Source organism: Vigna umbellata, chromosome 5 (assembly GCF_029865625.1).
Source record: "Vigna umbellata cultivar VRB3 chromosome 5, Vumbellata_1.0, whole genome shotgun sequence".
Classification (NCBI taxonomy): Eukaryota; Viridiplantae; Streptophyta; class Magnoliopsida; order Fabales; family Fabaceae; genus Vigna; species Vigna umbellata.
In genome coordinates, this window is record NC_142169.1 from 19,567,192 (window position 1) to 19,580,415 (window position 13,224).

Here is a 13,224-nt window from a genome sequence, read left to right on the forward strand (position 1 = left end):
CACTAAAACAAAATAATTTTGTTTTTAAGCCTACTTTATTTTTCCCAATCGAAATTTTCAAATCTAATTCATAATTATTCAAATTTATATTACTTTAAGTCTATTTAAATGGATTTATCTCAAATCCAAATTCATATTTTGAGACTTTAAGTTTAATCCATTTAATTGAATTTGTTGGGTATTATTTTGAATTTTAAAAATCATATATCAAGGTACCTCTACTTTATTTCAAGTCACGAAATGCTCGGTCAAACTAGATATAAGAAAGTAGAATTGGGCTTAATCAAGACCACGTTGGGTCTAGTCCAATAAAAACTCACGTCAGGTTCATATTGAGGTGAATCGAGCTAGGTCTAAGTAAAGCTAAATTGGCCTAAGTAGAAAATGAACCAAGTTAGCCTACGCCTCGTTTAAGAAAAATGTAGATTGAGGCAAGTTTGGCAGATCCAAGTTGATACTTTAAAAAAATATTAATATATTTTGAAACATCAAAATCCATCAATGTATTTTGAAGACATAACAGAAAATCCAAATTCACCAAATAGGTCGGTAAAATGTTTGCCAAATTACCACCACACAACCCAGTTTCCAATTATTTATACCACTGTTTTCCAAACCTACCCATACCAGTAACGTTTTCTTTAAGGAAATTTGGCTTCAAGGAGCATGCATCAACTGAACAGAAATGATATAACTCAAAAACCAGAAGAAAATAACTAAAACATTCACAAATGGCCGTAATTGGGTAATTCATCTAACTAAAGAATAATGGTACCACACGTGAAGCCCTTATAATTTTATTTTTTAAATTTAGATACTTCATTAATAGTACTTCTTGATCTGCATATGATACACTCCATCCTTTGATCAAGCTTTCCTCAAACTTAAAGGTTTCCACAAGTTCAAAGGCTACAATCGAATGAACAAGTTACACATAATGATTTAACTTTGATACCCTCAGGCTTTCACTACGTATTGCTAATACATTCTCCGTACAGTGATCACAGAATTTGCAGTCAGTCTTAATGGACAGAACACTGTCCAAGTTTCAATGGAAGAAGGATGAGCAAATTTCATCAACACCTCAACCGATGCAATGTTTTCCTGCCCAAAAATATAATTATTAGCACAAAATGAAAGATAGACAGCAAGTTCTTCATGTTCCAATGTAGAAAGCACACAAACAAGAAACCAATGTTTGGTTAACAACTAGTTACATAAGAATCTATAATTGTCAATGAATAAAGATTAACCAAAGCTTTTTCTCACCATTTGTGATTAGTTACATGGATCAAACAATGCCTGTGTTTTTACCAAAAGCAAATTCTGTAGATATGCGTCACTATGGAAAGTGTAGAAAGTATAAATTGTGTTACACCAGCATCAGATTTATATTATAGATATAAAACATTTCCTTTTGCTGATCTGTATCTGAAATTTATTGTGACACCTAAGCCTCAGAGTCACAATCAGTAGAGGACCTATGTTAAATTGATGGAGCGCATTCACTCTGTATATAACTGAAATTTTATACTTTAGCCCCTCATTTTTTATATATTTAAACCCCCCATCCCCAATTTCCATTCTGACGTCAAATTTTCTTTTGCTATCAAGTTTCGTTCATTCATTCGGTTCCATTTTTAACTGAGTACTTTTCACTTTATTTACCTAGACATTCCATTCCGTGTCAATTTATCCATTCCATGATGATGACGATGATTATAATAGTCAATACTACTACATTTATTTTTTAAAATATATTGTCCCCAATGGTCCAAGGTCCTGGATTTGCTACTACCACATTGAGAAATCACATCTTTTACAAGTACAAGATACAAAATTCATAATATGTGAGAACTTATGCAAGCCAAGAACATTACTAACACAAATTTGCAAATCTTTGTTACGAATGGTGTGGGTAGTGAGCATGTGGGGGACGTGGGACCTAATGGTCACATGGCAAAGAGGGAGGAAAACAACAGCAACTGCAAAAGTGACTGGAAAAGAGCCATTTCCGCACTGAATGACTACGTGATTATAAAAAAAGGGGCATTGCTACAGGAGAAGGGTGTGCAGGATATGAATTGTCTCCTTCTCTCTCTTGGCCCTTTTGGGATATTCTTTTGCCAATTCTGGTATTTTTGCATTTCCACTACTTGTACAGATTTTCAGTTTATTACTCTATCATTTTTTCAATTATATGAAAAGTTTCATATTCCATATTACGACTTAGAGTGTTATACTCCCACCAATTCCTTATTATTTCATTTGTTATCAAAGTTCATTACATTTTGGTTCTTTCCTCGCCACCATGGCCGAAAACACACGCCTTAATTTGAGGCCAACGTAAAGAAAATCCTTGACGTTTCCCACAGAATAACCCTGGTGGTTCAAACTCCAAAAGCAATCCACCATTTCAGGTAAGGAATATTAAGCTTGATTTTCCTAAATTTGACATTTTCCTAAATTTGACGGTACAAATGTGCTGCATTGGATTTTTAAGGCTGAAAACTTTTTTGAGTATTACTCCACCCAAGCTCCAAGCTTCACTATTGTTGTGATCCATTTGGAGAAGGATGTTGTACCTTGGTTTTAGGTGACGCAAAACAACAACCCTTTCCTGGGAAGCTTTTACTAAGGCATTAAAACTCGAATTTGGTCCTTCTCCTTATGCATGTCCACGCTCTGCTCTATTTAAACTATCACAATTGGGCTGTCAATGATTATTATGTAGAGTTCACTACTTTGGCTAATTGTGTTACAAGACTTCCAGTTGACGTCATATTAGATTGTTTCTTGAGTGGCCTCAAACTTGAAATTAGAAGAGATGTGTTGGCTCAGTCACCTAATTTTGTACTTAAAGTTGTGTCTTTAGCCAAACTTTTTGAAAAAAAATACACTCCTCACCCAAAACCTTACTTTTCATCTAGCTATCCCAAACCCTTCAACACAAAACAAACCTCAAGCCAACAATTGAAACCAAATGCCTTACCACCCCTATTAACCCCACCAAACATGAAACCATTTAGCCAACCTTTCAAACCATCCACTGTCAAAAACATCACCCCGGTTGGAATGCAAAGTCGTAGAGAAAAGGTTGTATTAAACTTGCGATGACAATTTCACCCCAACCCATAGATGTCCTAATAAACAATACCTATTGCTCTAATATGAGAAGGCCGAGGGACCTCCGGATAAACCAACCCGTATCCACAACTTACTAATACCAACACTAACCCTCTTTTCGACCATCATCTCTCCTTCAACGCCTTTAAAGGCTTTCACGCAGTGGGTACAATGCAATTCCAGGGCTCTATTCAAGGTTTTTCTATTCAGATTTTGTTAGACGATGGCAATTCTGATAATTTTCTACAACCACGTCTTGCAAATTGCTTATTGAACCCATTTCTAGTTTTCCAGTTATGGTGGGCAATGGAAACTTGTTGACGTTGAAGGACTGATTTGAGAACTAAAGGTGGCAGTACAGGGCTGTACACTTACTCTTCCAGTGTATTTATTACCGGTTTTTGGCACAGATTTGGTTTTAGGCGCATCCTAGCCGGCGACATTAGGCCCCATATTTTAGATTATAGTGTTTTGACTCTGAAATTTTACTTAGAATGGTGATTTTATTATTCTCCATGGTGATAACTCTACGATTCCAACCCCAACGCAATTCCATCACATATAGAGAATGTTTCACACACATGTTCTTGCTAAATGCTATACATTACAACTTCAAGTTCTCGAGATGCCACAGGATCAAGGGGTTAACTTCCCTGCTGATTTACACCCAGATTTAGCACTTCTTCTATATAATTACAAATCTATTTTTGACAAACATTTTGGCTTATCACCGGATAGGTCTCATAATCACTAGATTCCCTTGTTGTCAGGTACTAATCCTGTGAAAGTTCGACCTTACCGGTATCCACATGGCCATAAGGTGCAGATTGAGCACATTGTTGAGAAGATGTTGAATGAAGGCATTATTTCTCCTACCAATAGCCCATTATCTTCATCAATACTCTTAGTCAAGAAAAAAGATGGCACATGGGATTTTTGTACCGATTACAGGGCTCTAAACATGGTCACCGATTAAGGATAGCTTTCCCATGGCCCTAACGATGAATTATTGGATGAACTTGGGGTGCTCAATATTTCTCCAAGCTTGATCTTCGCTCAGGCTATCATCAAATTTTGGTGGCACAAAAGGATAGATTCAAAACAGCTTTTCGAACTCATCAAGGCCATTACGAATGGCTCGTTATGCCCTTTGGGCTCACCAATGCCCCTGCTACCTTCCAAAGCTTAATGAATTTTGTTTTCCAAAGTTTGTTGAGAAAATCGATGTTAGTACTTTTTGATGATATATTGATCTATAGTGCATCTTGGCCACTTCATTTACACCACTTGGAAGCTATACTTCGAATTTTACAATAACACCATCTATTTGCCAAATTGTCCAAGTGTCATTTAGTATACAGAAGGTGGAATACCTTGGTCAAATTGTCTCAAGTAAGGATGTCTCGATGGACCACAATAAGGTGAAGACAATTTTGGATTGGCAAATCCCAACAACAGTGAAGCAATTACATGGATTTTTGAAATTGATTGGGTACTATTGTCAATTAATAAAGGGCTATGCTTCAATAGTTGTTCCCTAAACCAATTTGCTGAAAAAGTCTAATTTCCATTGGGATTCTCAAGCCAATCTTGCTTTTGATAACCTCAAGACAGTCGTCACCAGGGCTCTTGTTTTGGCATTCTTGAACTTCTCCAATCCATTCATATTGGAAACTAATGCATCAGGGACAGGCATCGGTGTCGTTCTTAGTCAATCCCAACACCCAATTGCCTTCTTCTCCAAAAATTGTCACCACAAATGCAGAAGCAATCTGCCTATACATGAGAATTCCATGCAATCACCAAGGCTATAGCGAAATTTCGACACTACTTGGACATAAGTTCGTCATACGCACCAATCAAAAAAGCTTAAAATGTATCATGGAACAAGCCATTCATACTCCAGAAAACAAGCTTGGCTACACAGGTTATTAAGGTATGATTTTACCATCGAGTATAAGCCTAGCACGGAGAACCTAGTTGCAGATGCCTTGTCTAGATCCTATTTCAAGGCTTTTTCTTAGCTTAAGTGGGATCTCATCACAAACCTGCGTGATGCAGTTGCTTCTGATTCAAAACTCTGTGATATTATAAGACTTTGCAACGCTAGCACCCTCAAGTCCTCATTATTCCATTCATAATCAATTGTTGTTCTGGAAGCACAGACTTGTGGTACCAGCCTAGCATCCCTTGATTAAAACTATCTTGCAAGAGTTCCACAGCAATCCCATAGGTGGCCACTCGAGTATTGCGCGCACCTTGGCACGAATTTCTTCTCAGTTTTATTGGTAGGGTATGCACCATGATATTAAAGCTTATGTCCAACAATGTTTGATATGCCAACAAGCCAAATCCTCCACTACATTGCCCGTGGACTCTTACAACCCCTCCCTATCCCTCACTAGATTTGGGAAGACTTGGCCATGAATTTTACTGTTGGCCTTCCCCATCTTATGACTTCTCCATGATTATGGTTGTCATTGATCGCCTCTCTAAGTATGCACATTTTTGCACGCTTAAGGAAAATTATTCAAGCAAGCAAGTAGCTAAAGTGTTCATGATCCATTGTAAAGTTGCATGGGATACAAAGCCAATAGTTTCAGATTGTGACAGAGTCTTTACAAGTAATTTTTGGCAACAACTTTGTAAGCTTTGTGGCACTACCTTAGCGATGAGTATTGCCTACCATCCTCAATCTAATAGTCAATCCGAAGCTCTTAATCGATGCTTGGAAATGTATTTAAGATGTTTCACAGTTGATAACCCAAAAGGCTAGAGTAAGATGCTGCCATTGTATAATACTGGTATAATACTTCCTTCCAAACTAGCATTGGCATGACACCCTTCAAATCAGTTTATGAGAGAGACCCTCCTAATCTTCCTAATATGTGAAGGATGCCACAAAAGAATTTGACAAAAGCACAAAATCTAATGAAGAAATATGTAGATCATAAACGAGTTCATGGTGGAGTTCCAAGTGGAAGACCTTGTGCTTGTGAAACTCCAACAGTATCAGCAACATTTAGTTGCTCTTCACAAAAACTAAAAGCTTGGCCTTTGTTATTTTGGTCATTTCCCAGTAATGCAACGAATTGGACATGTTGCTTACAAATTATCATTTGTCACTTACAAAAAAGATCCACCCGATTTTCCATGTCTTTATTGAAAGAGTTCAAAGGAGGAAATCAACAACCATATCTACCCTTGCCTTTCCTCACAAATGAATGTGGCCCTGTCATTCAATTGCTCAAGGCGTTACAATCCAAAGTCATCTTACGAGCGAATCAACATATACCTTAAGTACTGATCCAATGGGAGGGTTAGATATCTCCAAAGCTACTTGAGAAAATGTGCGTACGTAACTTCAACCCTGAGGACAAGGTTGATCTCCAAACGGGGAAAGAAATGTTATGAATGGTGAGGGTAGTGAGCAAGTGGGGGATGTGGGACCCAATGGACACATGCCAAAGAGGAGGAAAACAAGAGCAATTGCAAAAGTGGCAGGGAGGAAAACCAGAGCAACCGCAAAAGTGGCAAGAAAAGAATAGCCAATTCACATTAAAGAATTTCGTGTGGAGCACTACGTGATTATAAAAAATGGGGTATTGCTACATGAGAAGGGTGTGCAATATATAAATTGTCTCTTTCTCTCTCTTGGCCCTTTTGGGATATTCTTCTGCCAATTCTGTTATTTTTGCATTTCCACTACTTGTATTGATGGACAGTTTATTCCTCTATCATTTTTCCAATTATATGAAAACTTTCATATTCCATATTACGATACAAAGTGTTCTATTCTCATCAATTACTTATTATTCCATTTGTTATCCAAGATCATTACAATCTTCTTCACAGGGAGCAAATAATTTTGCAATAAATAGTTGGTCAGAATCACAACAACAAATATGAACCATAATGTTTGGTCCCTCCCCTGGAGAAAATTGCTAAAGAAATATTCATCTATCCTGTTTTGTTTCACTTTTTCGTACTGCATAATCAGGAGAAAACATGCCTCAATCTTAATACTAGTTTTGCAAGAAAACTGAACAACAAGATAAAAACCAGAAAGGAAAAAAATTCCAATATTATTATTGATATTGGTCATAATTGCTATGACAATCATTTAATCTATAAGGAAAGAATTTAAAAAGTAAACAGAGTAGAAAAGGTGAATCAAGCAAGCAAAAAAGCAGGAAAAGAAATATTATCCTTAGGGTAAGCAATAGAATTGATTTTGTATACAGATATTTTAGGAGGAATTAGCATATTAGAGACTCACAGCTATTTCCTATTTTCATCTTCTTCCGCTTGACATGCTTACTGTCCCTTTGGCTTATGGTCTTATGCTGCTCCATAGGGTGATACTTCATAGACGTCAACTCTTCTTTTGCAGTATCAAGCCTGCGTTTTTCATCTTTCTGGAACAATTTTCTGTAAGTAACAACCCGATGAAGCTTTACATATGATACGGAAATCAACACTTACATAGAACAGCTCCAACCCTTCAATCTGTTGCTTACAAAGATTTAGTTCCATCTCAAGAGCGTGTATCCGACATTCAGCAGCCACAGCACTCTGCTCAACCATTTGGTTTTGCATAATTCGGACAACCTCCGGTTGCCACACATTCAAAGGAACAAAGGCTTGTCTACGAAAAAAAAAAAAAAAAACTCACAAAACCCCCATCAACACCAAAGCTAGCTAAGCTAATAAATGCAATAAAGCCTACAGCAAACCCACCATGGAGCAAAAAATATAGCTCATACTCTTAGAATATGAGTTTAGGTGCCTAACTCAATCTTGTAAAATCAGTTGGTAAGGTAAGAACAATCCAAACTTCATATAAGCCATATTTGTTATGAGACAAAACACCATCCAGGTTCCAATTGAGTCTCCAATGATGTAGCAACTATGGCCTCCAATGAGGCCACGACTATGCCAGGTAAGGGTGACTGTAATTTATTTAGGTGACTTTCCAATGGATAAAAATTACATTAGTCAATAGCTGCAGCTAGTTACCCCGGATATGAAAAATCAATTCACCCCATTACTATTCTGTTATATAAACAAGAACATAAAACTCAGACATAACACCAAAAAGATAGCATAACCAATATGTTGAAAACAATCCGCAACAAGAATTTTGGCCCCCACTACAGAGTCCATATAGGATCGGCATTAGCATTCAACTAAAACACAGATGAATAAAAGAAAAAAGGCTCTGATATGTGTGTGTGAGACGAAAGATTAAGTGGGTAGAGTACCTGGCCCTAAGCAAATTGGACAAGTCTTGAGCAGTTTGTGTGGCTGTGGCGGTTTCTTGAGCAACAAGTGTCTGAATTTCTCTGAGTTTTCTAGAATGTTCCACAATCTGGCTCTCCTTTCTCAACACAGCCCTCCTATGAGCAGCTATTCTCCTCTCCTTTCTCAACACAGCCCTCCTACGAGCAGCTATTCTCCACTCGTTGTCCCTCTCAAACCTAACTACCCAAAAACTCACTTCATAAATAAGTAATAAAAATTTGAGCTTTAAAAATACCCAGACAAGAAAATCACACAAAAAGCAAGAGGGCGAGCTAAGAAGTGTTGAAAACACAGAACAGAATTCGCACCTTAATTTATATAGAGATTTAGAAGAAGTGGAAGAAGAAGGATGGGTTTGGGGATAGTCGGCGGAGAGAAGGCGGTTCCAAAGAAGATCCTCGGAGGAGAGGCGGTGCAGGCGGCGGCATGAGATGGAGACGCAGCAGAGATCCTGGCAGCTGAGACCCCTGCTTTCAATTCCGATTTCTAGAATTCGCTGCCACAGTTCTTCTGGGAGAAAGGACATTCTCCGAATTCCAACAAAATGTTCAAAAGCTATAATTGCAGCCTATGATATACGCAAAAATATTTCTTTATATTTCCCATCAATATTACCTATTATTAAATTAAATTTATTCAGTAAAATTTTAATGTACTTTAAAAAAAAAACTCATAGACTTAACTTCTTCAATAAAAAATTTTAATTAAAATATTAATTTGTGGTAAATACATTTTTGCTAAGAATTATATTTACAACAATTTGAATTAGATCCTATATAATTCAAGTTGGTAAAAGAAAAAAAAAGAATTATAATTTCTATTAGTATGTATGGTTATTTATTTGAAAGAAATTCAAACCTATAATTTATTACTAAAACAAAATGATTTTGTTTTTAAGCTTATTTTACTTTTTCCAATCCCAATTTTCAAATCTAATTCATAATTACTTAAATTTATATTATTTGAAATCTATTTAAATAGATTTATCTTTAATTTGAATTATATTTTGAATTTAAAATTTAATTCATTTAATTGAATTTGTTGAGTATTATTTGAATTTTGAAAATTTTATGTTAAGGTACCTTGTCATAAAATATTAAGTTTGATTAAATTTAAGAAAATAGAATTTGGCGTAATTAAAACTACGTTGTGTTCGGTTCGATAAAGACTTAGTTGAGTTAAGTTCATATTAAATCGAATCGAGTTAGGTCCAGATAAAGCTAAATCGGTCTAAGTAAAGGATAAACCAAGCTAGATCGTTGTTTCGTTTGAGAAAAATTTAGAATAAGCCAAGTTTGGCAAATCCATGTTGAGTTAAGCTTAGGGGAGGTCATGACAAATTAGGCCAATTTGGTCCATAAGTTGGGTTTTGTTGATACATTGGCATTTGATCGAGATTAATGACAAGTTGAGTTAAGTTGATCCCATATTTGATTAGGATGACCCCACATTGAATTTAATGTAATTAATAAGGTGAATTCAATCTAGTTTTAATTCAATTTAAATTGGATCAGACAAATATAATCAATATGATTAGTTAAATTGGATTTAGAATTTAAGTCCAATATATTTATTGGATTTACATTGTATGTAGACTAAATTTTGAAAAATCTAATCTATGAACACCCTTAGTTTCTCTTTATCAAATCATATCACTTTTTGTTGGTACGGTAGAAAATTCACTATATAACATAACTTATATTGATTCAATCCATATGTAAAAAAAGTACTATAATGTTAGTAAAATACGTAATTTATGTTAGTCTATTATTAGGATTATAAAACTTTCAATGATTTTCAATTTGACTATTATATTAATCAACAAAATATATATAAAAAAATTGGTGTGCAAATATTTGTTATTTAGTTTTAGATTCTCATTAAACCATCTAACATCATATAACAATGATGAATCACTAAACTCATTACTATCAACCATGATTATGACTATAATCATCATTCTCACTCTACTTGACAAAATGGTATGTAAATTACATGTGATGTGATATTAAACATTCTAACTAATTCAATCTTCAATCTATATAGATATGAATTCAGACACAATACATGTTGCACTAAATTAAATTTAGAATAAAATTATAAACATCAACTTTGATTCTAAAAAGCACACAAATAATCCAAATAAAATAAAATAAAATAAAAGATAAATAACATTGACTTTCACTAAACTAAGGTGTTAAAAGAAATTATATGAGTAGTATCCTCATGAAAATCTTTAACCATTAAACCTTTAGCAAGAGAGTCAACTAACATGAAATTAGTTCTTAGATATTATACGAAATATTTTATATTATGAAAAAAAAATTAACTAAACATTTTGTCATTGATTTTGACTTGGTTATGCTCCAATTATTGTTGAAGCAAATAATTCATAATAGAGTTTCAATGATCTTTCAATATCATTGATCACATGCAAACTTATGGCAAAGTTTCACAATCATATCCAAATGTTGAATGCTTCAAAAACAAGTAATAAACTTGGTGACCATGGTTGAAGAAAATACAATAGTTTTTTTAGTAGACTTTTAAGAGATAACTCCTTCAACCAACAAATACATGTATCTAGATATGAAATGTTTATTCTCTTGATATTCAGAAAAATCAAAGTTTAAATACCCTATAGCCTCCAAGTTATTAGACGTTTAATGCGTACACCAAATTTCGCATTATTGATGAAAATGTGATGTTTTGCATCTTACGTTTTTTTTAAGAGCATCATTGCTTAAGGCTAAATTTGTTTCATTTAGCAATTGAGATATCTCTTACTTTAATATATATAGTGAAAATTGTTTACCTCCTTATTGAATGCACGACCTTGCATATTGAACTACATTCAAGAATAAGAACATCTAGATCTTAATAGCTTAAATCATATGATATAACATGTTTATTAGTAGCGTATATTGAATTATATCATCTAGCGATGATAATGTTTATTACTCAGTGTATTAACATCCTATATTTGTATAATTCTTTTGCACAATTATTAAAAGTGTTTTAATTCTTCCAACTAACTTGTTTATTATCAACACTCTCTTGAAGATGCTACACCATAGTTACACAGTTTAGAGTCTTAACAAGGTTCGCACTAAAATTAATGTTATTGTTATTTCTCTTCCCACTAAAAATTTTGAAGTTAAATTTGTGATAAAATCTCATATTGTTATTTTTATTTCAAATGTAAAATCATCACTAAAAGTTTTGCTTATAAAATTGTTATATTAGCTAGAAAGATCATATCCATTAACTAAAATGATTTTGTCAAAAAGTAGACATATTAAGAATTTTTTGAAGCTGTTAATATGCTATCCAAAACAGTACATGAAGGAAATATATTAATGTTAATAATAAATTTATTTACAACTACTTACTAATATCATTTATATTAAGCTTGTTTCTTAGAAAGAAAATCTTCTAACAATGATAAAAAGAACTCAACTGGTTAATATTATGAATTATACTCTAACAAACATGATAATAACTTACACATTATAACTGTTAAAGAAAATAAAACTTTCTTTCTTTGTCTAGCTTGAAATTTTTTTTATACTTATATATTTTTAGTTGGCTAATGCGATCTACATTTTTGAAGACCAAATATAATACAATTATTCTTTATAAATCTTTTTTAGTATGACTTGATATTGCTTAAAGGTTTGATGTTATTCTTAAAAATACTCTTCAGATTGTTGGAAATGGTGAGCAAATTAACTTTTGGAATGGTAGTTGATGCTTTAATTCTAAATTTTTTAGTTGACTAGGGTTTCTAATAACATAAAGGTGGTCTTACTTTTAATGTTGATTAGGCTTTGATATGGTAAATTTTTATATCTTCCATTATCTTTGTAAACCATTTAGGATTTTGACAATATTCAAAATGTGGTTCTCATAATCTTCCTAAATGAACCTTGAATAATTATGTTAATCTTAGTGAGACTTAGAAATTTCTTTTACACTTCTCTTAATTTTTCTAAGTGGAGAAGTTTGATTTAGGAGAATTTCATTATTCTTACCAAAACTCTTGTTCGTTTAAAAATTTTACGTAATAAAATTCCCTAAGATAAGAAGATTTAATTTATAAAAATTAATATGTTTGACATGTATTCTTTAAGCTACAAATAACATAATGTTGTGAAATCATGGCATATTTCAATAAAGTCTAAACTTGGATTTGGCCATAAACACAATTCAATAGTGCATCTAGATGTCATGTAATTCTTTTTGAAAAAGTATGAATAATAATATTATTAACTTTACCATTTTAAAGTTCTTTGAAATATATACATACATACATACATATATATATATATATATATATATATATATATATATATATATATATATATATATATATATATATATATATATATATGCAATCTGAAGTTAAGGTTAGTCGAGAAAAAATAGAGAAGAGAGGGAGAGATATGATGGAGATGGGTGTGAAATAGGAACCACGTATACAATTCTTCTATTCTTGCTATTCAAGATTATACTAAAATATTTAATATCACTGTCCCACATTTTTCTACCATTCTGAGTTTCTTCATTAGAATTTATTCCACTTAAACTATCAATTTTGTTAGTGTTGTCCTCTCCTCAACAATACACTAAAAATGTTGATACTTTAAAAAAAATATTAATATATTTTAAAACATCAAAATCCATCAATGTATTTTGAAGACATAACAGAAAATTAACACAGAAAAACCTAACAGAAAATCCAAATTCACCAAATAGGTCGGTAAAATGTTTGCCAAATTACCACCACACAAC

The 13,224-nt window shown here is 33.4% G+C and overlaps 1 protein-coding gene across 1 annotated transcript; it reads right to left on the reverse strand.

Annotated features, from left to right (window-relative positions):
• Nucleotides 1–738: 738 nt before the first annotated feature.
• On the reverse strand, nucleotides 739–8,992 carry LOC124824890 (F-box protein SKIP24-like). Its single transcript, XM_047297399.2, has 5 exons — nucleotides 8,739–8,992; nucleotides 8,391–8,606; nucleotides 7,612–7,774; nucleotides 7,406–7,544; nucleotides 739–1,104 (listed from the first exon to the last, which is right to left on the reverse strand). Coding segments are annotated over exons 1-5 (738 nt in total). The 5' UTR covers nucleotides 8,957–8,992; the 3' UTR covers nucleotides 739–1,102.
• Nucleotides 8,993–13,224: the final 4,232 nt, after the last annotated feature.